The following is a 25,516-nucleotide window of genomic DNA, read 5'->3' as shown; positions in this document are numbered from 1 at the left end:
CTCTGGATGTGGCTTTATCTGGGGGCAGCAGCCGTGTCCGTCCCCCCCTGTATTCCCCCCCCCATCCTTCGTGCCTTCAGCTCCAGGGAAGCCAGGGACAGCCCAGCTGATGGGGTTTAAGGAGCTGGTGCGCTTCTCCTGGGGACCGTCTCAGCCAGGGATTTCATCAGTGGAAGGAAATGGATGCGTTCAATGCTGGGGAGGAGAAATGGCTGGAGGAGCCTTAAAATGAGCTGCAGGCCCCGTTGCAGGCAGTGCAGCTCCTGGCCTGAGGTGGGTTTTAGGTGCTGTGCACAGGCAGCAGCAGGACCCAGCCCTGTCTGCCTGAGCCGGTTTGGTTTGGTTTGGTTGTCACCTGAGCCACAGCTGAGTGCTCGGGGCCGGTACAAACCCCTCCAACCCCGAGCATCTGCAGCTGCATCCTGAGCAGGGACCCTGCCTCCAGCCACCACCATGCTCCTCCTCGTGGGGCTGAGGGCATCGTCTCTCCATAGAACCAACCGGGTTGGAAAAGCCCTTTAAGCCCATCCAGTCCAACCCTTCCCAGCGCTGCCAAGGCCACCCCTGCCCCATGGCACTGAGGCCTCGTCCCCACGGGGTGTGAGCACTCGCAGGGCCGGTGCCTGCAGCCCTGCCCTGGGCAGCCTGTTCCAATGCCCCGAAGCACAGAGCTTGCTCCAGGGGAGGTTTTGGTTTCTGAGCCAACCACCAAGATTAAAACAAGTGTTTATTGGAAATGTCGCTGTACACCGGATAAACGGCTTCAGGACACCATGGGGAGCCTGTACCCAGCACTGAAATACAAAAGCACAGTGACCAGAGGAGGAAAAATGACCAATTGTCTATGAATCACAAGCAGTCGACGTGGATCAAGAGGTGTCTTGGCAGTACCATCCTCCTGAAAGCTCACCCGGTGTCCTACACTAGTCTGGAAGTGGATCCAAGTTACTTACCGGGCCGGCCACGGGCCCATGTAAGGCTTCACAGCTTTTGTCTTACATTCAGGTCAGAAATGTCATTAACCTCTTAAACAGGGGGTGGGATTCTCTCCTGCTTCCCCAACTGTTCCCGTAACATAAAATGCCCATTTTTAGGTGCAGTGAAGGTGGCGGGGGGCAGCTTTGCAGGAGCTGAAAGGCACAAGGTAGAGAAGGGGCTGTTCCTGAGGGCAGCAGGGTACGAGCTGCTGCTGCTGCTGCGCCGGCCGCTTGCTGTCTGTTAATGATTGAACGTGGCAGAATTCCCAGGATTTATGTGCGGATTGACTTTGTGCATTGAGGAATTCACGGATGCTGAACCCCGGGGGGCTCAGTTTGGGTTTCTGCCCCTAAAGCGGTGCTGCAGCAGCATTCCTGGCTGGCAAACCAACGCTGAAGCTGGAGCTGCATCCACCCTTCCGTCCTCGCAAGCGACCAGACCAGGTTCTGTCGCAGTCAGTAAAGCTGCTGCGCACCCACCAGCACGTCAGGAACATGCCCCTGCATTGAGGTAAAGCAGAGGAGGCTTGTGAGGATTAAACTGCACTTTAAAAGTCAGCTGAGGACACTAATTCCCTAAAGCACAAGCTTTGTGTTCCTGCCTTTAATCCCTCACTGCTGCTTCCACTAGAGCTGCCATCTGTCTTCAAACCCGCCCTGGGTTCTGCTTCCATCTCATCATGCCCTCAGCTTATTGTGCAGGCCAGCTGCCCCTCGGCTTGTTTTGGCAATTTCTGGAGCGAGCACCTGGAATGACTGAAAGGAAAGGGAGTATCTGGGGAGGGAAAGGAAAAACCTTGGCTTTGAGACTGAATCTAAAGCATCGGAGACATCTGCCACTCTCCCGGTGCCCAGCAGCATGCGATGAGGGCAGGCCAGGTCACGGAGGCTTGCGGTACAGGCTCTTGTTTCAGCATCAATTCCCAGCCAGAGGAAGAGACTCAGAACTTCCCTTGCAGCCCCGCTCACAGCTCAGGCTGCCCCTCGCTTACCCCGTGCTGTTGGCTGCAGCAGCGCTCCTGCTACCCAGGTGAACCCCCAAAGTTCATCTTGTGCTGCATCTGCCCGAGTCCCTTCTGTCATCAAGGGCCTGACACTGGTACCTGGGCCCTTCCCAGGGGCTTCCTGGAGGTTTTCCTGATCTAGTTCCAGGGCAGCTGCTGCTGCTGCTGTGGGCATCAGGAATCTGGGTCTCCTGCAGCCATGGGGTGCGGGTCCTTCTACCCCTCACCCCTGGGCACTTTAACTTGGTGTAGAGCCTCGAGGAGGGCTGTTCCCTGGCCCTTACCCCCTCACTGCAGAAGCCCCAGGGACGGCAGCGCCTGTTCCCTGGCAGCTCATGACTGCGGCACAGTGTCCTGGTCTTCCAGTGCCCCAGCCTTTCTCTTCGGATGCTCGCAAAGGGGAGGAGCGCTGCAGGAACTCAGGGGATGAAGGGTTACTGCCCGGCTCTCACACGCTCCCCAAGATTAACTTCTGCAGGGCCTGAAGCCACAACCTCCAGCCAAAGTGGAGCAGTCCCATCCATCCAAACCTCCACCTGGCTTCCTTCCTGACGCCCTGCATGGGTCTCAGCCTGCTCTCTGCTCCCTGTGCTTTCAGCTTTGCTTTCAAATGCGTTTGTGGAGTGCTCTGAGTGGGCTGCAGCTTGGGCTCCTCCAGCCTCTAGGAACTGAAACCACCTGCCCAGAGGAGGGAGAAAGAAGAAAACCACTCCAGAGGCCGGTGCTAGTGGCTGCCTTGACACAGGGGATGTCACCCCCTGTCACCTGCAGCTGAGCTCTCCTGTTGTTAGTGGAAGGCTTCCAGCTCCTCCGCACCATCGGGCTTGGTGAGCATGGAATGGCTTTGCAATGAGCAGGAGTGGCTGGGACAGGGTTAACCCTGCAAGCACAGGAATGCCATCAGGTGGAGCATCCTCTGCCAGCAGGGGCTGAGCAACCCTGGGAGTTTGCAGGAAGATCCTGAGCCAGAAAAGCTGAGTAGCTCCCTGCAGGAGAAGGAAGGGAGGAAGAGGAGGGCTGGAGCTGGCTCAGGGCCTGCCCCAGCAGCAGAGAACAGCGGGTGCTGCAGCTCTGTTCAGTCCCTGCCTCCTCTGCTCTCATGCCACCGGTGCAGCAGTTAAGCCTGGCCGCCTCCGGAGCTGGGGCAAGTGGGAATGTGCAAAGAATTCTGTGTTAGAAAAAAATCATACAAAATTATGTGGCTAATAAATTAAAAAGTCCCTTGGTCACTGCTGCAGGGAAACTGCTGCTGCTGCCCCCGGCGAGGGCAGCCTGGGGCCAGGCACCGGGCCAGCTCCAGAGAGGGGATTACTGCCTGCGTGTTCCCAGCTGGAAGCGGGCTTCCTCCGAGATCCCATACTGCTCCAGGGGGTCCTGCAGCAAGAGCAGAGGGAAGGCACCAGTGAGACACAGACAAGGGAGGAAGCCAGGACTGTCCCTCAGCCATTCCGCAGGGCTGGATGTATCCCAGCCCAGCCCTGGCTGCTGTTTCTGGTGCAGAAAGCCAGGCAGCCCCCGGGGAGAACACAGGGAACAACCACGCATGGCTCAAGGCCACGCTGCTGCAGGAGCACACAGGTGAGCTGCAGCCACCTCCATCACCTCGAGCAGGGATGCTCCGAGGAGCCTGGCAGGGGTGTGAGAGCATCTGGACCCACGTGTGCTGGGACCCCCACCAGTTCTTCGGCAGAGCTCACAGGCAGCTCTGCCCAGACCCAGTCAGCTACAAACCCTGGGCCACTCCACCCCTGGAAGAGGGACAGAGCTGGGCACAACGCAGGCTGCTCAGGGGTGAAAGACTCAGGTCTGGCTGTTGGGACCATGGCTTCAGGCTCTGGCTTATTACAGGATCTCTTTCATAGCCATGGCAGCAAAGAGCCCTGTGCAGGACATCTGCCAGCAACACCAGGCACTGCTGGCCCTGCTCCAGTCCAAACCCATCATCACCACCTGACAAGCCAACTTCCAGGGACTCACTCACCTTCCCTGTCATTTTCTGGATCTCATTCCGGTAGAAGATCAAGCTCCTCCTCATGAACTCATAGCTGTAAGACAGGAACAGACCATGGGCAGGCTGAGCAGGACAGGATGTGAAGTTTCAGCTGCTATTTAGAGCCAGAGGGAAGCTGGCCTGGGAGGAGACAACCACTTTTCCTCCCTGGGCTCACCACAAGCCCATCCCAGAAAACAAACAGCCCAGAGCACACAAGGCAGCTCTGGCCCTGGTGGCTCAGCCTACCTGGCTCGCTTGAGTGCCTCAATCCACTCCTGACACTGCTCCTCACTGTCACATTCGAAGCAGTATTTCCTCTCGGGCTCCTCAATGAAACCTGCCAGGGACAAGGAAAAGGCTTCAGGGAGGTCCTGGCAGTGCTGCCTGTGCTCCACTGTGCTCCCACAGCACTGCCAGCCTGCAGTTCATGCCTCTGTTCAACCAAGAGGATCTGTGACTGAGCTGGTAGCAGAGGCCTCTGGCCCCTCTCCCTTACCCTGCGTGGCTCCTGGCTGGTCCTGAGCCTCTGCCACAGTCTGTCAGCAGCCAAAGACTTGGGAGAGGAAAGAGCAACTGAGAGCAGCAGCTCAGAACTGAACCAGACCAACGAGGCCATAGCTGACTGCAGCTCCCTGAGCCTCCTTGCAAACAGTCCGCTCAGATTGAGTAATCCAAGTGGAAAATGGCCCCAAGGAAGCAACTGTGATCTATGCAGAGGGCAGCCATCTGAGACGTTAAATGTACTCAGAGAAGGCACTGACCTGTCTTTGCTTGAGGCTTTTGGGAATTTGGTACTAAGCACAGCAGAAAGCAAGTCCCTGTGCAAGTCCTGTTCTTCACCAAGACAGAATCAGGACATCTAATTAATGACACTGTCCTCAGAGCTCTGCTCTTTAGTACACAGTCCACAGAGATCCAGGCTGCTGCTGAGAAATAACTGGGTCAGACTGCACCAGACCCCTTAGGGCTGCAGTGCAGGGACAAACCCAACCCCAACTGCATTCAGCTCCTTTTCCAGGACCATTCATTCACCCGTTCCCAACAAACCTAAGGAAATTTGGAGCTGGTGCTTAGAGAGATCAGCATGTCCAGCCTGTCTGAGGATGCTTTGCAGACAGCAAGAACACCACCTCTCCCAGTGGAAAGGAGAGACAAGGCTCTGTACAGAGAAGCAGCTGTGCCTGACAACCAGGCCAAAAGATATGGGGATGGCCTTGGAGAAACATCCTGTTATTTCTGCCACATACCTCTCACACAAAGATTAGTTGTTGGATGAAAGACTGCTTACAAAGGACGACACACCACGGGCCAGCTGGAGCCATGGCTATCGACACAAGGACAAACAGCGTGACGGGAGGACTGGTGCTAGATTAGCCCAGCAGATGGTTTAGCTGAGGCTGACTTTTGTCTTGATGAATGCAGTAGCACAGAAGCAGCAATCTGTCAGCACCAAACCCTCCTAGAGAGGGACTTCCACAAGCCCTGCTCTGTTTTGTCCCTGCATCTCTCCCCACAAGCAGCTGTGCGAGTCACGCAGACTGGTTCAGCCAGCAACAAAATCCTAATGGGGGGATGGCAATGCCAGAGTAGTAACTGGCAGCTGAGGAGGAGGAGAAGGGCTGAGGGGCATTGAGGAGGAGGAAAAGACTGAGGAGCACCGGCCCTACTGTCACCACAGAAAGAGAGGGGAAAGAAAGAACTAAGCAGCAAATCCTTTCCTTTTACATAGCACTATTTGCCATAAGGGAAACACAAAGAAGATGCAGAGACAGAACTCACTGATTGAGAAGACGTTCTCCTCCTCTTTGGTGATCCTGCAGTGCTCCAGCAGCAGGGCTCCAATGGGCTGGAAAAGACCCAGAGAGAGGGATTAAGCCACACTGTCCACCAGCGCAACAGTGGTCTGAACCCACAGTTTGCCGACTGCCATTTAAGTGAGTTTCATCACCTGATGCTACTTTTAAAGTAATTCACTCCACTTACATGGATGTTCCGTGTTTTTTAATGAACCTTTTGGTGTCTGCAGTCATGCTTCACTGGGCTAGTCCTACCTGGAACACTTTGTGTACATTAAGGAGGTATTAAACATCTCTGCTTGCTCCGGCATTAGCATTGTTTCTGTGATGTGAGGACCCTGACGATTTACTTCCTTGCTCAGTAAATCAAACAAAGATGAAATATTCAACATGACACAGAACACCTCACACTGTACTCGGTACGGGCAGTCCTGGAGCCTTGCAGGGGGTTAAGAACAGCATGTGATGAACTAAAAGAGCTCAGGATAAACAGACAAAGGGTAGGTGCTATTTGCTCGCTAGTGCACAGAGCAAGGACATGGGAACCAAAGGGGGATAAAAGCCACAAAGGCAACCCACAAAAAGCAAATTCTTTTGGCCAAGCTAAGCAAACTGTGAGAGGCAAACAGGGCAGCAGGGAAGATACTGAAAAACCTGGTTTATTTCTGGCACATCAGTTTTACATTAGCACCCGCCACCTATCTGCTGAGCTCTTTTGATCCATTCAAGAACATCCTCTCCCCTCCATCAGAGCACACACACGTGCTTCCACATCACCAGCAGGAAAAAGAGCAGAGCAGTGCTGGTGGCAGTGGAGGAGATGGGCTCTGTCCTCAGAGCCTCATCCTGCAGTGGTGCAGGAGCCAGACCTGAGCCTGCACAGGGACATGTGCCAGAGGCTGCTCAGCATCTCCATCTCCCTGGAGAGCGGCCACCGCAGTGCAGTGAAGCGGTGGCTGTGCTTGGGCAGAGAGGAGGAAGGGGTAGTGCCGGAAAGAGGAGCTCGGCCCTTATCAGGGTGAAAGAGTCCTGATAGACTAAGTCTAAAACCGCCACTAGCAGCTTTCCAGCTCCTGCCTGTAGCACCAGCATGCGCACAGCACTTCTCTTCACACACATCATCACAGCACTTCTATATTCGTTTTCCAACAAAAGACTCTTTAGCAGCAGTTACCAAGGGGTTCATTAAAAATCACCAGATCTCAGCAGTGGCAAAGCTGGAAACAGAACCCAAAGGTCACATCCCTCTGTTGTACTTTTTTTCTAGACCCAAGCAGGGCTTCTGCATGCCCAGAAGACCAATGATGCCAGGGTACGGCCACCAGAGCATCCCAGTAACAGTGAGCAATGTGTGCACGCAAAATTGCTGACACAGAAAGAAAAAGCAACGTTACTGCTTTTCCAGGAGAGTGAAATCTCAGGCTCCCCTCACAGTTTGGCATGACAGGGCACAGTCCTACAGACGAACATCACAAACTCCACCTCTGGCAGCTCTGGGGCAACCGTTATGGTTAACAGCTTCATTTCGAGCTCCCAGGAGAAGCACCTGGGAGTGCTGAGATGGCAGCGCTGCTCCTCACCCCTACGAGGTCTCACTGAGTTGATGGAAGAGGAAACGTGGCTGCTGCATCCTGGCTCTGGCAGCCTCTTACTGCACCACTGTACAAAACCCATGCAATCAATTCACAGAGAAAGAAGAGAGAGGGAGGAGCTTTTATAGGGTAGATTAAGATCACTTATAAGGAAGAAGCTCTTCCCTGTGAGGGTGCTGAGGCGCTGGCACAGGGTGCCCAGAGAAGCTGTGGCTGCCCCATCCCTGGCAGTGCTCAAGGCCAGGTTGGACACAGGGGCTTGGAGCAAGCTGCTCCAGTGGAAGGGGTCCCTGCCCGTGGCAGGGGTTGGAACTGGAGGAGCTTTAAGGTACCTTCAACCCAAACCAGGCTGGGATTGTATGGAGACAAATGAGAACACAGCAGATTCCCTACCTCCGCTTCGTCCGTCCGGAAGTAGAAGAGAAAGTTGACAACAAGCTTCACGAGGCGTTTCTTTAGCACTGCAAAGAGAAACAGTGTTGAGGGGGGCACAAGGGGCGAGCGCTCACCATGACAGGGCAGAGGGAACCCCTTTCCACCCCTGCCATGGCGCCGATCCCACCAACCCCATGGGGAAGCCCCGCTCCAGTCCAGACCTTTGCTCCCAGAGGAGCTCTCAACACCCACCCTGGGTGCAAGGGTCCCTCTGCACCGCCCCCCCCCCCCCCGAGGCTGAACTGCAGCCCCAGGGTGACAGAGCCACGCTGCGGCTTCTCCAGCGGCTCCTGGGCAGGCAGAGCGCACAGCATCCCCTCACTGACAGGCACAGGATGCAGGGCCTGGGGCTGTGGCGGGCACAGGATGCAGGGCCTGGGGCTGTCAGCGCTGCTGCTCCCCAGGGCCGAAGCCCACAGCTCCCTAAGGAGAGGGCAACCCAGGAAAAGGAGGGGCTCTCAACGCTCCACTGCCGGTTTGCAGGGGAATTCGCCGGGACATTCCAGGGAAGAGCCCCTTCCTCCCACCCCCTGCCCCATCACGCTCCCCACCCGCCGCGATGTCCCCAGGGCCCCAAGCTGTCCGAGACGGCAGCACCCGTGCACACACCAGGCCGAACCCCAGTGCCCCCAGTCCTGCCCACCCAACGCACCCAGTGCGGGCTCCGTGCCCCCCCCCCCCCCCCGCAGCCCAGCTCTCCCTGCCCCCTCTCACCGCTCCCCTTCTTGGGCACCCGCATCAAGATCTCGGCCGCCTTCTCCGCGGGCTGCCGGGCCAGGGACAGCAGCTCCCGCTCGTTGTACCTCATGGCGAGCTCACACCCGCCCCATGGCCGGCCCGCATCCGCGCCCGCCCGCCCCGGAACCGATCGCGACGGAAGCCGGAGCGGGCATCGCGCATGCGCAGAGAGGGAGCGGGAGCGGCGAGAGCCGGTGAGGGCCTGGGGGGCATGAAGGCAATGGCGGGGGGGGGCTTTGGGGGGTCAGTGGGGGGTGCTGGGGGGGGTTGAGCCTCTATTGAGGTGTTGAGGGGGGTTGGCTTGATCCTTGCTGAGGGTCTGGGGCTGTCTGGGGGCTTTGAGCCCTTGCTGAGGTGTGTGGGGCCTTGGCCTAGGGCTGGGGGGTTGGTGTGGGGTCTTAAACGTTTGCTGAGGGGCTGGGGGTAATGGGGGGGGGAGACGGCTTTGACCCTTGCCAAGGGGTTCGGGGGTGTTTGTGGGGGGCTTTGATGCTCACTGGGGAGCGTTTGAGAGGGGCCTGGACCCCTTGGTGAGGGCTTGAGGGGTGTTTGAGAGGGGTTGACCCTTGTTGGGGGGTGCTCAGGGGTGACTTTGACGCCTGCTGTGGGGCTGGGGGTGTCCGGTGTTCTGCAAAGGGCTTACCAGCGTTGGGGGAATCATCTGTGGGGGGAGGAAAGTGGCGGGGGGGTCTAGGACCCCACAGGGGCACTGGGGACAGTGCGCAGAGGCCCTGGCCTTGCTGGGTGGGGGGGGTTGGAGGCCTTGGGGCCTGGGGGGGGGGTGGTGGGGCTGCACTGAACCCATGGGGAAGGCTCTGGCAGGTTCTGGGGCTGTTCAGTGTCAAGGTGCAGGGTTGGAGGCTCCTGGTTTGGGTTGCTGGTGGGGCTGCAGAGCCTCGTTGGGCCTGGCTGAGCTTGGGGAGGAGAATGTCAGTGTAGAAACAGTGGCTGAGAAGATGCAACAGTCTCTGGAGGCTTGTTCATAGAGGCCTTGAATGGTTTGGTTGGAAGGGAGCTTCAAGCTCCTCCAGCTCCAAGCCCTGCCACGGGCAGGGACCCCTTCCACTGGAGCAGCTTGCTCCAAGCCCCTGTGTCCAACCTGGCCTTGAGCACTGCCAGGGATGGGGCAGCCACAGCTTCTCTGGGCACCCTGTGCCAGCGCCTCAGCACCCTCCCAGGGAAGAGCTTCTGCCTAAGAGCTCAGCTCAGTCTCCCCTCGGGCAGGTTAAAGCCGTTCCTCCTTGGCCTGTTACCATTTACCCTTGTCAAAAGCCCCTCTCCAGCTTTCTTGTAGGCCCCCTTTAGTATTTAACCAATATTACATTGTTGTTCTGGATCATTTTACGTCCCCACTCACTGAGCCAGTGGTACAAGACCTGCTGTGGTTGACACTGCATCAAGTGGAGAGTGTCCAGGGCACAGTTTGTTGTGCTCATCTCTCATGCTTGCTGATGGGTCTAAATAGTGGGGGACCTCCATGTTGGGAAAAGCATTAGTTATCACTCACATTGCTTTTCCTCATCTTTCCAGACTTTCTCCATAAGTAGCTGAAGCACAAAAGTCCCCATCATGGATTTTCAGCATCGTCCTGGGGGCAAAACAGGCAGCGGAGGCGTAGCCTCTGCCTCAGAAAGTAACCGGGACCGCAGGGAAAGGCTCCGGCAGTTGGCTTTGGAAACCATCGACATCAACAAGGTGAGCCTTGGCCTCTGTGTGTGTAGGAAAGAAAAGACACGGGGCTCCTTTCCTGCAGGAATGACCTGTCCAGCTGTGGGGAAACATTTAGGGCTTTGCCTGAGTGAAATAGCTTGGAGGGTGTGAGATTTAGTGGAGGGTTGTGGATTGTAATGAAGTGTTTCTGTTCCTGGTAATGTGGGAGTTGAGTGAGGAACACTTATGATGGGGCTGATCACAGAGGTACCAGCACTTTGTGTTCAAGCTGCTGGTACTATATTATGTTCAGCCTTCTCAAGACTGGTTGGTATTTTGCCGTTTCCTGCCCACAGTTGGGTATGCTGTCACCAGTTAACAACTGTTTGTTTTCATAGTCCTAAAGCAGTATTGTGGTGGTAATTTAAATCTCTGAACCCAGTTCTTCCAGTGCAGAAGAAGGTTGTCAGTATTTTGGTTATCATGTTGTTTTGCCATGTATTTTGCTTGTAACTTTTGAACAATTCTCTTCTTAGGACCCTTATTTTATGAAAAATCACTTGGGCTCTTATGAATGCAAGCTCTGCCTGACACTGCACAACAATGAGGTGAGCTGAGAGGCTGGCTGGCTGCGTCTTGGCAGCAGGGTTTTAGAATAATACAGCTTCAGGTGCAAGAACCTGGGACGTGCCTGATGGCTGAGTGCTGAGGAGATGCTGGGTGGTGGTGGCTTGTGTGTGCTAAGCCTGACTGCTCATGACAGTTCAGCAGTTGAGAGCAATCTTATTTTTGAGTTAAGATTCCTTCTGCTAAGGATTAAAATACCCTTGTCAATGTGTGATGCTGTCTCTCCTCTGTGACAAGTATCTCTCAGTGTAGGATGCACCTTCATTTAACTTTCTTATTCCTTGTTTTTTATTGCAGGGGAGTTACTTAGCCCATACCCAGGGGAAGAAGCATCAGACCAATCTGTAAGTTGTTATCCACTGTAGCTTTATTCTCCATTACTGAAGCACTTTAAAACTTAAGTGGTGCACATCTACAGATCTTCACCTCCATTATCCAGTAGCACACTGTGCCTGAATGTTCTTTCACTGTGTTTGTTTCCTAGGGAACAGCCTGGCATTAGCCAGGGGGGACAGCCTAGATCTGCTCCAAAACCTGAGAAGCTCCATTTTGAGCTCAAGTTCAAAGCCAGTTTTGGGATTTCTGAAGGAAGGGGGAGAAAGAGTTTTAAAAGCAGATTGTCTGAGTCTGGTTAGAAGGATCTGGTTTTGTGAATACAGGCTGGGAGAAGTTTCTAAGCTTTATTTGAAGAAATGCAAAGTTTGCTTTGGTTTAGACAAGTAGCTTGTGTGGTTTTCTTCTTTTATGTTTCAAGAAGTCTTCTCAAATCCAAGGTCAGCTTGGGGGGAGGATAAGATAAATGAGATGACAGCCTTTAGGCAGGGGGGGCATGGATACAAGTGGCCTGTAGTGGTGCATGTGAAAGAGAAATAGCAGGTTTTCCTGGCATGCTTTCTGTGAAGCACTGAGTCTTCCATGGGAAGGGATTTAAGCTGCTCCTAGTGCATCCTTTAGAAACAAGTGGGGCTAACCTTTTCAATTTGGCATGTGTCGAATCGCTCTGCAGGGCCCGTCGAGCTGCCAAGGAGGCCAAGGAGGCCCCTGCCCAGCCCGCACCAGAAAAGGTCAAAGTGGAAGTGAAGAAATTTGTGAAAATTGGAAGACCAGGCTATAAAGGTTTGTCGGGGGGGCGGGGGGGGGTCTGTTGTGGGAGGCACCCAACGTCTGCCCGAGCTGATGAAGTGCACTGCTGGGGATGTGAATTATTCATTAGTGTTCTGAGCAGTTCTGGCTATGAATAAGATATGGGCTTATCTCCTGATGTCTGTTGTTGAAATTGCCATGGAACATCTCTTTATTGCTGACAGTCGAGTGAGAACCATTTTAATAATAGATTGGTATGTCTCAGTCAGCTCTTAGTAGAAATCATGCAGCAGATAATGATGGTTCAGTCTCTCTTCTCATTTCACTGTGCTGTACTATCATTCAGTAATGCTCATAAATCACTCATTGCATGTATAGCTCAAGTGCTTTCTCTGAACTCCTCATTGTTTTGGTTTGGCCTTCAGTGCAAAACTTGGCTTCTTTACCTCCCAGCTTTGCTCTGCAGTGCACAGTGTTTGTCCTTCAGCAGCTGAATTTCAGTAGAGATCCTTAGTAGAATCACAGAATCATTAAGGTTGGAAATGACCATTAACCTAACACTGCCAGGGCCACCACTAAACCATGTCCCTAAGTGCCACATCTACACGTCTTTTAAACACCTCCAGGGACAGTGACTCCACTGCTTCCCTGGGCAGCCTGCTCCAGTGCTTGACAGCCCTTTCAGTGGAGAAATTGTTCCCAGTATCCAGTCTAAACTTTCCCTGGTGCAGCTTGAGGCCATTTCCTTTTGTCTTGTCATTTGTTACTTGGGAGAAAGGACCGACCCCATCTCACTACAACCTCCTTTCAGGTAGTTGTAGAGAGCGAGAAGGTCTCCCCTGAGCCTTCTTTTCTCCAGGCTGAACAGACCCAGTTCTCTCAGCCGTTCCCCATCAGGCTTGTGCTCCAGACACTACAGCATTGTTGGACCTGCTCCAGCAGCTCAGTGTCTTTTTCTTGTGATGAGGGGCCTAAAACTGAACACAGTAGTGACTTTGGTTAAAAACAATGTGGCATTTTGTTTGATAAATGGGAGAAAAATGTTGTAATATCTTGTTGCTGAAAGCTTTGTGAGTTTCCTAGGTCAGAAATAATGTTGCTCTAACCCTGCTTTGTTCCCTGAGCTTTCTTCTTTTCTTTACAGTGACCAAACAGAGAGACCCAGAAACAGGCCAGCAGAGCCTTCTCTTCCAGGTAAGGGTACTGTTAAATTCTTGGTGTCAGGATTATCTGAGTAAAAGTGCTGCTGACCAAGCAGTTCTTGGCAAGCGTCATGACATTAATAATGATTGGAAAAAAAAAAAGGCCTTATCTGCCTGATGCTCTGCTGCTGATTGTGTCAGGCAAATCCACATTGTCACTGTCAGGCTGTTTCCTTTGGTGGCATGTTTGGAACTGATCTCTCAATATGCTTCACAGTTAAGGGAGTTGTTTTGTACAAAGGTGGGGTGGAAAGGGAATTTTCTCCAGTCCTGGATATCTCCTTAATGCTGCAACAACACCCCAACAGATTGATTATCCCGAGATTGCAGAAAGTATCATGCCTCGTCACCGGTTCATGTCAGCCTATGAGCAGAGGATTGAGCCCCCTGATAGACGCTGGCAATACCTTTTGATGGCAGCAGAGCCCTATGAAACCATAGCCTTCAAGGTAAGATTTGGGATTAATTGATTGTTGGGGAAGTTCCCTTCTTATCTTTTTCAAGGCATTAATTCCCAGTGACCATTATTGTAGACTTCTGTTCCAGCCTGCAGGGGATTAATGGAATGGAGAGGGGGGTCAAGAAGACAGGACTGGAAGTCATTAAACCCTACTGAGAATTGGTGGAGGATTCTGGCATGAAAATTAGGCTGTGTGCTGAGCTCTGGGGAGCTGTTGAATTCTCAGCACGGAAAGGAGCTGCCTGGGCTTTGCTCCTCAGCCTTTGTGCAGATGTTGAGAGAGGGGTTTTTGCCAACGCACTTGTCCTTGACCGATAGGGATGTAACTTAATTCTTTCCTGCCCCCATCTCTATCTAGTAACATCCGAGACTAGCACATCTCACAAAGACCTGCAGTAACTGTGCTTATCTTGCAGGCTCTGGGGCTAAAAAGGGTCATTGAGCTAATCTGGTGGTGCTAATAATAGGTCCTTGTTCTTCTTTGCTGCAGGTGCCAAGCAGAGAAATCGACAAAGCAGAAGGAAAGTTTTGGACTCACTGGAACAGAGAAACCAAACAGGTAACTGGAGCAGTGCAAAAAGGTTGAAGAGGGATGGCAGGGCAGCTTGGGGGGAGAGGTGATGCAGGAAGAGTGTGCATCAGTTACATCTGTGCTGGCTTTGATGCTTAAATCTTCATTCTTTCTAGGCCAGGTTGGATGGGTCTTGGAGCAACGTGCTCTAGTGGAAGGTGTCTCTGCCTGTGGCAGGGGGTTGGAACTGGATGGGCTTTAAGGTTCCTTCCAACCCAAACCATTCTCTGATTCTATGAATGCAGCTGTGCAGTGACTCCTCCTGACAGGGGAGGCTTTGTGAGAATTGAACCAGGGAGGCAGATCCTTGGTTGCTGTCAGCAGCAGCAGAAGGGTGCATAAACATGCAACACCGTGCCCACTGTGTGGCTCCTGGCTGCAGGTCTGTGGTGAGCCTGTGGTGTGGATATACTGCCAGGGGCCAGATGCAGAGTAGGGGATACTGACCCATCACAGAGAGCTTAGTGCTGAGAACATGTTTCAGAGGAGTTAAGTACTAGACCAGTGCAAGCCGAGAATGCTGCCAAGGTAGAATAGCAACCGCGGTCTGTGCAGCTGCTGGGCCAGGAGAGACCTGAGCTGTGTTCCTGGAGACAGAGGGCAGCTGTCTTGTGTGATGGCACAAAGCTGTCCTGAGGATTGATTGTTCCCTTTTCTGCTTTCCTCCCCTCCCCAGTTCTTCCTTCAATTCCACTTCAAGATGGAGAAGCCCCCAGCTCCTCCAAACCTCCCTCCAGGGCCCCCGACTGTGAAGCGGCCTCCTCCACCTCCGCTGATGAACGGCTTGCCCCCGCGGCCACCTCTGCCTGACTCCATGCCGCCACCTCCTCCAGGAGGCATGACTCTGCCTCCTATGCCTCCCTCTGGACCGGTGCCACCGCCTCCAGTGCCACCGCAGTTGCCACCAGCCCCTGGTGTACCCCCTCCTGCTCCTCTGCCACCCATGATGAGGCCACCGCTCCCCACAGAGGGGCCGGGCACTATCCCCCCTCCGCCTCCCTCCAACTGAAGCCCCTCCTGGACTCAGTCCTGCTGGACTCCTCCAGCCCCTCTCTTTTTATATGCAGATCATGACTGATTGAGAGACCTCTTTCGGGTTTGTACACCTGCACATTTGACTAAATCCTGTAGGTTCATTAAAAGCTTTTCAATTTTCCTTTCTGATTTCCTGTGTTTTGGTTAAAATATTGCCATGTGTTCACTTCCTTTAGCCCTTAGATCAAACATTTCCAGTCTGGTTTCATGTTGGAAATCTCCAAAGAAGAGACAAAGGATTGGAAATCTCAAGGCACTTTGCCTCCTAACTGTAAAGCTCCATCAGCCTCAGCACAGCTGTGGCTGGATACGTATCCCAGAAATTCCCAGTCAGTGAATCAGTTGAAATCCTTTATTGAGCTGCTTGTTCAGTGATGGGGTGACTTGTCACAGGCAGATGGGCGCAGGATTCTGTTACTGGGTCACCACTGATCGCAGTGGTGATTACCCCTGCCTTTCTCCTCCTGGTGCCAGAGCACTCAGGTGTTGCCAGCTAAAAGCTGGAACCCTCTCCACCGAGGCAGTCCATTTGGATTGCTTCTTGGGAGTCCTTGAAAAGCACCAAAGATCTCAACTGAAGCCAGATTCCTCCCTTCCGGAAGGCAGCTGCAGCTCGCTGGAGTTAGCACACCAAGCATGGCTTCACAAAGCATCAGTGCTCTGGTTCGTGGTGGCGCTGGGGATCGCTGGGAATGTTTAGTCAAAGAACTGCAGGGATTTTAAATCTTAGTTTATGATTGTAATTCATTAAATGTCTGTACCGCTGCGAAGCACTTGCTGCCACGTGTGGTTTTTACTGTACGTGTAAGCTCTCCCACTGGCAGACTAGTTTTGACAAGTTTTTGCTCTCTGGTTTTATTTATTCCTGATGTTTCCTTCAAGCAACCACTTGGTTGCCATTTAAAAGTAGAATTTCTGAGGTTTTTCCTCTCTTGTCTCTTCCAGGATCCTTTTCACTGAAGTGGGACCTGAGTGCTCGGTGGGGAGCAGCAGCACTGGGGACTGGGCTGCTTGGCCTGTCTGTGCTCTTGGCCAGTGCCTGGCTCAGATCACAAGCCTGAGCTTGCCAAAGCCTTACCACCACGTGCCCCTTTGATGGGAAATCAAAGTCGTCCCCTCTTCTGCTGGCCTGGCACAGGGCCTGCTCAGTCCCACCCGGTGTGTCCAGCCCGTGCTGGCTTCACCACCGTGCTGGATGCTCTTTGTCTGGAGCTGAGCTGGCCTCAGGTCCCCGCTTTGCCAGGCACGTGCCCCTGTCACAGCTCCTGCAGAGGAGAGGGCTGCCTTCTTCAGCCTTGCGGCGGGTGCCTTTTGGCCCTCTCCAGCTCAGCTGCGTGGTCTGTGATGTGCTGAGCTCTGAACTGCAAGGCCTTGGGAAGCCAGGGAAGGCTCTGAGCATGTGTTGGGACTGTCTGGCAGGTACATTTCCCGCTGCTCTCAGCTGCCAGAGCAGATACCCTGGGGGGGACGCGTTTCACTGGGGTGGGTTAGGTACGTGGTGTGGGTAACCTCAACTGTTAAGGTGAGCATTGGCATCTCGGAGAGGGAAAAGTCCTTACAAGAGGCGTGTTGTGAGACTTTCTAAGTCAACTCTGACGTGTTCAAAGTCATCAGGGTGCTGCTGCACCCTTTGAGATTCTCCTTCAGAGGCTGAAGCAGCCTGGGCAGCCTCTAACCTGCAGCATGCGAGGTACCAGTGAAGAGAGGAGAACACTTTCCATGCATGTACTTAGTTTCTGTTCATTCTCTGCCTCTGTCCCCCTTCTCCTGGTTAATTCTGCCCTCCTGGTGTTTCACCGCTGATGGGGATGCTGTGTGCCAGTCCCCAAGAAGATCCAGGTCTAGACATCCATCCTCCTTTAGGAAACATCTGAAGTCAAGGACATGCATCCCTACAAGTAAGAGAAACAGCTTTCCTCTTTTTCGTGTTTACATTTCCAATATGGATGCAAACCCAAAAATAGAACAAAAAGGTTTCTTTGAAGCATCCCTCCCTCCTCTCCAGCACTTTGAGTTTCTCAAGGGAGCTGCGTTGTGCATTGTCAACTCAAGGCCACCGGCTTTTAAAAGGGAGATGCCGTCCTCCCCTCCTGCCCCAGTCTTCTGGATGCGTGTGAGCGGCTCGGACTGCACTGGAGTAGCTGAAGTGGGACCATGAAGGCTGCTCTGAGGGTGCTTTGCCTGTGCCTGGTGCTATTGCTTCCCTCTGCAGCACTTCCAAGAAAGGGGAGCATGGGAGAAAGGCTTTCCCCAGCTGACCCAATGGAGCTGAGTCTGCCGGAGGAGCTGGGTCTCGGGGCAGAGGAGGGAAAGAGAGAAAGTGCAAGTTCTCAGGAAGGAGCGAGACCCAGCTCGCTGGGGAGACCAAGGCTGGCTGCTGCTGCTCGCCCCTTTTCAAAGCCTGACCCAGGACCAAAATGCCTCCAGGAGGTGGCTGAGGATGGGGGCACCAGCTCCAGCCTGCACCCTTGGCCACTCGGGGGGCTGGAGGGGCCCGTGTGCAGGGTGGCAATGGACCAGGATGGGGTAACCCCAGGGCATCTGGACGTGGTGGGGGTTCTCACCCACTACGAAAGCAGCTTCATCAAGCTCCTGAGGCAACGCACCAGCTGGGACCAAAGCTCTCTGGAGACCTTCGGGCTGTGCCTGGGCGGGGAGGCGGGTGCTGCTCTCCATCCCCTGAAGCACATCCATGCACACGTGCTGGAGCCGGGGCAGGACCGCTTCCTCGTGCTGCATCTGGAGGAAGGTTGGTGGGGGATCCCTGCACTGGGGCTGAGCACGGGGCTCGGGGAGGCTGATGCTGTTTGCTTGCCCTGGATCAGGGATTTAGGCATCAAATTATACATGCGGGGTTGGGTTCCTTTTCCAAGCAGTGAATAACGTCCAGTGGAAGGTGCCCCTGCTTGTGGTGGGGGGTGTGGTGGAACTGAATGATCTTTAAGGCCCTTTCTAACCCAAACCATTCTGTGACTCTGTGTCTTCTTGGGTCCCTTTTTAAGAAGCTTTAGTAGTGATGGTGGCTGTGTCCCTGCCTGTCACCAGTGACTCTTGGTGGCTTCTATGCTTTCAGGATCACAGGCGTTTCTCATGCAGGTTAGGACCCCACTGCACCTCTGACTGAGGAAAGAGGAGAGGGTCGGAGGTGCTCCTGCTGCGCTGTGTCCCCAGCTGATCTCCCGCTGGGTGCTGCTGAGGGGGCTTGGGCTGGCTCTTGTAGCTTCAGCCCTGCACCAAACCCAGGCAGCTGGGGAGCGGCTCTTCCCCAGGCAGCGCTGCTCGCTGCCAGTGCCCGCAGTGTCCGCAGGCAACGAGGAGAAGAGATTCCCGTGGGGATCTGCCCATGAAAATCTGCCAGAGCCGCTCTGGGAGCGAGGCAGCCCCTGCGGACACCTCCTGAAACCGGGAGCGCGGATTCCACGCAGCCCTGGAGTCACAGCGCGGTTTGCTGCGTGCCTCCACCCCACCGGCCTCGGACGCTGCGCCTGGTCCTGCTCCCAAAGCCCCTTCCCCACCCGCCTCGGCGGGGCCGCGCAGGGGCTTCACCGCCGGCTCTCCCTTGCAGTGCAGTGGGAGGCCCCGGCGCAGCTCTGGTTCAAGCTGGTTTTCCAGCCGGAGGTGGCCCGGGCGCTGGGAGCCCTGCGCTTCGCGGTCCTGCTCTTCTACCTGGGCCCCCGGCAGCGCCCGGGGCACCGCGAGCGGCTGCTGGCCACGGGCACCGGGCTGGCGGGGGAGCAGGTGGGTGCCGGGGGCGCCGGCGGGGAGAAGGGAAGGGGAGGGAGGGGGGGACTCGGCTCCGTGGGCCGCAGCGGCACCATCCCCTTCCGCTCCCCTTCCGTCCCCTCACGGCCCCTTTGCCGTCCCCTTCAACTTCTTTTCCATCCCCTCCCCCTGCCTCCCTTCGCCACCCCCGTCCGCTCCCTTCCCCATTCTCTCCCAGTCCCTTCCCCATCCCCTCCCAGTCCGTTTGCCCCTCCCGGTTACTTTCCCCAGTTCAGTGCCAAGCCCTCACTGTCCCTTTCCCATCCTTCCCCCCTCTTTCCCATCCCCTCCCAGCCCCTTTTCCCCCCCTTCCCGTTTTGCCACCCCTCCCAGCACCGCTCCCTCCCTGCCGCCGGGGCCGAGCCGTGCCCGCAGATGGAGCTGTTCCCCCGGCGTGTCCCGGCTCTCGGCCGCTCCCGTCCCCGCTCCCCGTCCCCGCAGCTCCCTCCTGGCCTCCATCGCGGGGGTCCCCAACCACCCCTTCCGCTGCTGCCGGGGCCACCGGCGGGGGGCAGAGGGAGGAGTCCCTCGGGTCCCCCCGCGATGTCTCACCCCGGCGCCTCCCGCCGCCGCGCAGAGCCTCTGCCTCGGCGGGGACACCCGGTACCTGGCCCTGGGGGCCGCCGTGGCAGCGGTCGCCCGCACCAGCGAGCAGCTCCGCTTCAAGGCTTCCCTGGCCCTCCGGCAGCGCGGAGCGGGAGGTAGGGACACGGCACCCCCGTGGAGGGGGGGGACACAGCGGAGCCTGTGCCCTCTGAGCCCTGCGATGTGCCCCAGCCCGTCTAACAACGGGGACAGATGGGGGACCCCGGACCATGCTCCTCACCGCTCTTCTCCGCACCAGGTGCCCCTCTGCCCCCTGCAGAGGCCCAGCAGCTCCTTTTCGGCTCCGATGACAAGTGCTTCACCAGGATGACCCCCGTGCTGCTCCTGCTGGCCAAGTCGCGGCAGGAGGAGGAGGAGGAGGAAGCGGCTTTGGCCCCTTCTTCCTACCTCTCTGCAGACGGGGTGGTGGACGTGGCTCCGTACCCACAGCTCAGGTCCGTGACCCTCGCTGCAGCCATGGGGCTGCGAGCCAAGGGGGACAGGAGCAGCCCCAGCCCCTCTGCCATGGGGCAGGGCCTGGTGGGACCCTGTGACCCTCTCTGTGTTCTCCTCGCAGCCCACCCCAGGCCGGGAGCGAGGAGCTGCTGTCCCCCACTGCCCCGAGCCAAGCCAACGCTTCAGCCCCAGCGCCCGGCGGCAGCAGCCAGTTCCTGGGGATCCTGACCCGGTTCATCCACCAGGTCCTGAGCCCCCCCAGCGAGCCGCCCGCCCAGCCCAGCTCCCACCACTGGCTGGACTTCCAAGTGATGGAGACCCTCCCGCACCAGCTGCTCAACCTGTCCGAGGAGGCAGCGCTGGAGCGCCTGGTGCAGTCGGAGGAGCCCTCGGTGCTGCTTTTCCCCCAGGACAGTGGGGCCGTGCTGGAGCAGCACTTGGGGGACTGGCAGCCGGAGGGGACCGTGCTGCAGCTGCTGATGAGCAAGCTGGAAGCGCTGATCCAGGAGCTGAGGGACATCCCGGCTTTCCAAGCGAACATGGGCCTTTTCCAGCATCTCCTGAGCTTCTGCTACTACCCAGCGGGGCCGAGCGAGGGGCCAGGCAGGGAGCAGCCGCCCGGCTCGGGGAAGCTGCATGCGCTGCTGCTGCTGAAGGCGCTGCAGACGGTGCGGGTGCGCTGGCAGGAGCGCAGGCGGGTGCAGCGGCAGAACCGCAGTGCGCGGCACCAGGCCCACTGCCGCCTGCAGGAGCTGACCATCGACCTGCGCGACCGCAAGTTCATCGTCATGCCCACCGTCTACGAGGCCAACAACTGCGAGGGGCCCTGCAGGCTGCCCCTTTCCACCCGCGTCCCCAGCTACTACTCGCACACGGTGCTGCTGCTGGGCATGCAGGAGCGGGGCTCGCCCCTCCAGCGCGCTCCCTGCTGCGTGCCCGTCCGCTACTCGGACCAGCTCATCATCAGCCTCTCCGCGGAGGGGCTGGAGGTCCGCAAGTTCCCCAACATGGTGGCAGAGGAGTGTGGCTGTCGATAAGAGGCACCCACCCGCCCCCAGCCTGTTCCCCGCTCCCCGTTTGCCTTCGCAGCTCGGGAGCTGCTTCTCGCCGAGATGGGAGCTCCCTGTGCGTCCTTTCCCCGCGGCTTAGCTCTTGAGCGTTGCTCTGGTTGTGGGTTCAGCGGTGGCTGTGCTGGTCCCTGGGGGCTGCTCTGCAGCCTGGCATTGCCCTGTGCCTGCTCCTGATGCCGGGGATGCCGCAGCTGCCCTGCTGCAGTGTGGCTCGGACTCCATAGCGGGGTTTGGGCTGGATGCAGGTCATGGGGGGAAGGCAAAGCTTGGCAGAGCCAGCCAGGGTTATGCTTATTTATCCCTTGCCTTGTGTTCCTGCAGCAGCTGGGCAAGGGCAGTTGTTGCTTGCCCAAAGCCCCCCTCACTTTGCAGCATCCTCTGGCCCCATCACTAAGCCCTCGCTGCCCCCACAGCTCCACCTGCAAAAGCAGAACAAGAGGCAGAATCCCCTCACAGGGACCAGCCTTTACCTGGGACCCGTCCCCGTGTGCCCTGGGGCTATAGGGAGGCTCTGGCAGAGACTCAGGGCTCGGAGTCTCCCTGCGCTGACCCCATTCTGGGGTGAGGGAGGGAGCGATCCCGTTACTCCTCCTGCCTGCTCACACCATTAATGGGAGCAGGCACAAGCGGCTGCCAAAGCACCTGCTCCACGTCCCCGCCAGCGTCAGCACCGAGAGCCCGGCTGCTCCCAGATCATCTTCCCAGCTCAGCCTGGACAGGGCTGTCCAAGGCTCCGAACCCTTGGTCACCCCCTCCAGCGCTGCGACCGCTCCCATCCTGCAGCCCATGCAGGGACCCGAGTTAGCCCCGAGCCCCTGTACGTCGGGGATGGGGCCACAGAAAACACACAAACGCAGCCAGCAACGAGAGCTTTTCTTGTTTGAGTTCTTCTCTTTTAGACACCACTCCTTATTAAAAATGAAAATAGTTTATTTTAACCTGCACTGATTTAGCACATACTTAATCCTGCCGTGGGCTGGGGCTGTGAACGTCTCCTGTAGTTGCTACAGCGCTGCGTGATATTGCACTTGTGTTTCGTTCCTAAAAGCGACTCTGTGAAGGCAAGGCCTGAAGGGATCCCCGGTGACGGGCTCTCCAGCCCTGGTTTCCACCAGCAAAGCTTTGTGCCACCCGGCAGCGACAGCACCGGGGCCTGGCGAGGTGCTTGCTCCTCTGGCACCTCTCTGAGGATGGCTTCCTTCACCCAGAATGTAATTTCTCTCTCGCTTTGCTTTGAATAAAACCATTCACTAAGAGCTGCACAGCCTGGAGACAAACTCTGTTCACTGGGATCCCTGTGCCCACGGTGCTGTCTCGGGACCATGAGGGAGAACGAGCAAGAGAGATTTTGGGTGGGATGGAGAGGTTGCACCAAGGCCGGGGGGGGGAGATGCTCCTTCCCCCGGTCCTTTCGGGTTGCCTTTGTGCATCTAATCCAGGGGGGCCCAAAGTCGCCAGGAGGCCGGTGCCAGGCTCCCGGGCTGCTCGGCTGCTGCTGGGTGATCCTGGACCTGCTGCCGTGCCCAGGGTGTCTCTGCAGGGAGCAGCAGGGTCGCACTGCCGGGGTTGGATCCCACTCGATTCAGCATCACCGAGCCCCTTGGTTGCCCCGGCCTCAGTCGCGCCTCTTGCCCTCCCTGGGCCGGGCTGGGCCGTCCTCCCAGGGCTTCCTGCCCTTCTGCTGCCGCCAGTCCCGCTTCGGGCTCTCCCGGCCATCATCGGCTCTGCCGGGACGTCCCTTCCCTCCCTCCCTCCTGGGCTCATCCCGCTCCCGCCGGCTCTCCCTCCCCTCCCGGCCCCGCTTCTTCTGGGGCTGCTGCTCCGGTTCCCGGTGGGTCCTGGGGGCTCTGCTGGGCTTGTCCCCCTGCGCCCGGTCCTTGGCTCGTGCCTCCCTCCGGCTGCTCCGCTCCGCCTGGGCAGCACGGGCCTCCCGGGCCTTCTCCTTCTTTTCCAGCTTCTTCTCCCGGCTCTTCTTCACCTCTGTCACAGCTGGTGTCACCTCAGGGACATCCGTGGGTTCTTCTGTGGGCTCTTCATCCTCATCCTCATCCTTATGTTCATCCTCATCCTTATGTTCCTCCTCATCCTTATGCTCATCGTCTTCCTTACGCTCATCCTCTTCCTTATGCTCATCCTCTTCCTTATGCTCATCCTCCTCCTCATCCTCATCCCCTGGTACTGAGCGGCCAAACCATTTCTTGAAGATCCAGGGTTCTGCCTGGGGTGGAACAGAGGGGACCAGGCACTGGTGAAGCAGCCCAAGGGACAGGGACCCCTCTCCGTGGTTCCCCATGGGGATGGGATGCTCCCTCCCCTCCCTAGGAGGTATCTAAAGATGCTCACCCCCCCCAACCCAGACCCGTACCAGGTTGCTGTCAGCATCACTGTCATCATCACTGTCATCATCGTCATCATCATCCTCCAACATGATGCTCTCCGGCTGGATGGGTTTGGCAGTCACCACTTCCTGGACCTCTTCTTCCTTGATGGTGACCACCTCTGTGACGGGAAGGGGACAGACCACCATCAGCAGGGGATGGGGCTGTTTGGGTGTCATGTCCCAGACATGGGGTCCCAGGGCCACCCCACCCTGGGACACGGCCCCATCTTGGGCTGGACCCAGGGGATCAGGGCAGCACAGAGCATCCGAACCCACCGTGAAGGGGAGGAGGTGGTGGCGGGTCCTGCCTGCCACGGCTGACTCCCTCCCTGGAGCATGGAGCTGGAAGAGAGGAGGGGAGAGGAGGCAGGAGGTGGCAGCAGGGTCCGACCACCCCGTCCCTCTCCGTCCGGCTCCCAGCTCACCTTGAAGCACCTGGAAGGTGACGCTGAGCAGGGCAACGACGGAGGCCACGAGGATGCACTTGTTGAGGGTGAGCCCTTCCCAGAGGAGCGGCTCCTCCGCGGGGTCCAGGCTGGGGGGCTCCACCTTCCTCTGCACGGGGAGGCTCTTGGGGACTGGGGACCACAAGGAAAAGCAGAGTTACAGGGAGAGCTGGGAAGCACCAAAGGGCTCTGGGCTGTGCGGTGGGAAGGGCTCTTAACACGCTCCTGCACAGCCCATCCAGGGCAGGTGCAGGGGCAGGAGCTGCAGAGACCAGCACAGAAAGGTGTCTGCACTGAGGAGATGGGGAAAAAAGGGTCGTGGGGGCTGAATCCACAGTGTTTGGGCCCTGGCAGTGCCACAGCACCCGGGGTCTCAAGCGGGAATACCTCTGCCCATGCTCCTGGCTCTGCTGCTCAACCCACCCCCCCTCCAGCAGCAGATTTGGGCAGGGCAGAGAGGAGGAGGAGTTGATACCGTTGGGGCCAGGCTGACCATTTAGGGGCAGAGAAAGGCTTTCCTGCACACCTACCTGGAGGGCTGGCAGCGCTGCCTTTGGCTCCCACCTTCTCCGCCCGCTTCTTGTCCACGCCGAGCGGCGCTGGCTCGGGCATGCTCAGCTCAGGCTCGTCCAGATCCTGCTCACACCAAGCCGGGTCCTTGCCTCCTCCTCTAGCCCCTGCGGGGAGGGGTGTGAGCGTGGCTGGGGGTGCCAGAGCATCACAGGGCCCCCATGGGGAAAGCAAGCAGCGTGGTGGGGTGGGATGGGGACATGGAGCACGTCTGTGCAGGGAGAACAGGGAGCGCACGATGCGCTGGGGTCTGTGTTTGGGGCTGCTTGGGGTCAGGGGCTATGGTGGCCAGGCTGGCTGCTGGCTGCTGTCATCGGTGCCATAAGGGAGAGCTGCCACCGGCAGGGATCAGTGCAAGTGACAACTGCAGGATGCAGCCTTCGGTGACACCGGGATGTGCCCTGCAGAGCCCTCCTGGATGGCGCTTGTGGGACAGCCCCCCCCGAAGCCCCCAGCCCCGCGACACTGCGCACTTACATGGGCTCTGCTGCTCTCCCCGTCACTGCTCACCAGCGCGTCAGCATCTGTTAAAGACAAGCACAATGTGGCTCAATAGGCGGGGGGTTTGGGGAGGTAGCGATGGCCAGGGGCTGGGGGTGTGTGGTCGTCCCGCTGCCACCCACCAGCCCGCAGAGAGGGGACATCCTGGCCGGGATTAGACAGGACACTGGAGGGAGGTTTCGGAAGACAGGCAGAAAGCCCCTTGGCCATCGTGGCAGCAGCTGGAGCAGTCGGGGTGTAAGCGGAGCACTGGGCAGGTCTGCGGCTGCTGAGCCCAAAACGTCACCGTCCTGGATATCCCAAGGGAGCTGCAGCCAAAGGGGGTGGTGACAGCCCCTGCCAAGGCGCACAGCGGGGACAGACATCCCACAGGCACCCTGGAAACACGTGGCTGGAGGCAGCTCTGGCCGTAGCCTAGAGAGCAGGACAAGCTCCAGGTACCATGGAGTACCCAGACCTCAAAGAAGACCTCAAGTCACCCATGAAGCACAGGGATGGCTCTTGGGGCTCTTCCTAAATGGGAGAGAAAACCAGAGCATCCCCGGGACTCTGCAGTGGTTCGATGCAATGGGAACGTGCTGGG

The 25,516-nt window shown here is 57.1% G+C and overlaps 4 protein-coding genes across 15 annotated transcripts in view; 2 read left to right on the top strand and 2 right to left on the bottom strand.

Annotated features, from left to right (window-relative positions):
* Positions 1-709: 709 nt before the first annotated feature.
* PLEKHJ1 (pleckstrin homology domain containing J1) lies at positions 710-8,683 on the bottom strand. Of its 2 annotated transcripts, XR_010616809.1 has the most exons (7): positions 8,512-8,683; positions 7,756-7,823; positions 5,754-5,820; positions 4,221-4,311; positions 3,963-4,026; positions 2,747-3,355; positions 710-2,659 (listed from the first exon to the last, which is right to left on the bottom strand). XR_010616809.1 is itself a non-coding variant. In XM_065699620.1 (6 exons), exons 1-6 carry the CDS (start codon positions 8,603-8,605, stop codon positions 3,290-3,292), a joined length of 450 nt encoding a protein of 149 aa, XP_065555692.1. In that variant the 5' UTR covers positions 8,606-8,683; the 3' UTR covers positions 710-3,289. The 2 variants fall into 2 exon arrangements, 1 of the variants encoding a protein (XP_065555692.1); XM_065699620.1 differs by having other exon boundaries at positions 710-3,355.
* SF3A2 (splicing factor 3a subunit 2) lies at positions 8,632-15,284 on the top strand. Its single transcript, XM_065699619.1, has 9 exons — positions 8,632-8,729; positions 10,066-10,230; positions 10,722-10,793; positions 11,110-11,156; positions 11,819-11,928; positions 13,040-13,089; positions 13,406-13,546; positions 14,048-14,116; positions 14,805-15,284. Exons 2-9 carry the CDS (start codon positions 10,105-10,107, stop codon positions 15,135-15,137), a joined length of 948 nt encoding a protein of 315 aa, XP_065555691.1. The 5' UTR covers positions 8,632-8,729; positions 10,066-10,104; the 3' UTR covers positions 15,138-15,284.
* Positions 15,285-17,247: 1,963 nt separating this feature from the next.
* AMH (anti-Mullerian hormone) lies at positions 17,248-22,292 on the top strand. The gene is made up of 5 exons (XM_065699606.1): positions 17,248-17,912; positions 18,729-18,901; positions 19,503-19,626; positions 19,770-19,965; positions 20,088-22,292. The coding sequence occupies exons 1-5, from the start codon at positions 17,318-17,320 to the stop codon at positions 21,001-21,003; spliced, it is 2,004 nt and encodes a 667-aa protein (XP_065555678.1). The 5' UTR covers positions 17,248-17,317; the 3' UTR covers positions 21,004-22,292.
* LOC136024362 (uncharacterized protein DDB_G0283697-like) overlaps positions 21,946-25,516 on the bottom strand; it is a 29,940-nt gene continuing 26,369 nt past the window's right edge. For 10 of the 11 annotated variants that reach the window (XM_065699614.1, XM_065699613.1, XM_065699608.1 and 7 more), the window contains 6 exons: positions 24,910-24,956; positions 24,393-24,539; positions 23,842-23,994; positions 23,693-23,758; positions 23,402-23,535; positions 21,946-23,254 (listed from right to left, as the gene is read on the bottom strand). In XM_065699614.1, the coding sequence (XP_065555686.1) occupies positions 22,652-23,254; positions 23,402-23,535; positions 23,693-23,758; positions 23,842-23,994; positions 24,393-24,474 (1,038 nt within the window). In that variant the 5' untranslated portion in view covers positions 24,475-24,539; positions 24,910-24,956 and the 3' untranslated portion in view covers positions 21,946-22,651. The remainder of the gene's footprint in view (positions 23,255-23,401; positions 23,536-23,692; positions 23,759-23,841; positions 23,995-24,392; positions 24,540-24,909; positions 24,957-25,516) is intronic. The other variant, XM_065699618.1, reaches the window with a different exon arrangement.

The sequence above is a fragment of the Lathamus discolor genome, chromosome 21 (genome assembly GCF_037157495.1).
Source record: "Lathamus discolor isolate bLatDis1 chromosome 21, bLatDis1.hap1, whole genome shotgun sequence".
NCBI lineage: Eukaryota > Metazoa > Chordata > Aves > Psittaciformes > Psittacidae > Lathamus > Lathamus discolor.
This window is presented reverse-complemented; position numbering and strand designations above follow the sequence as displayed.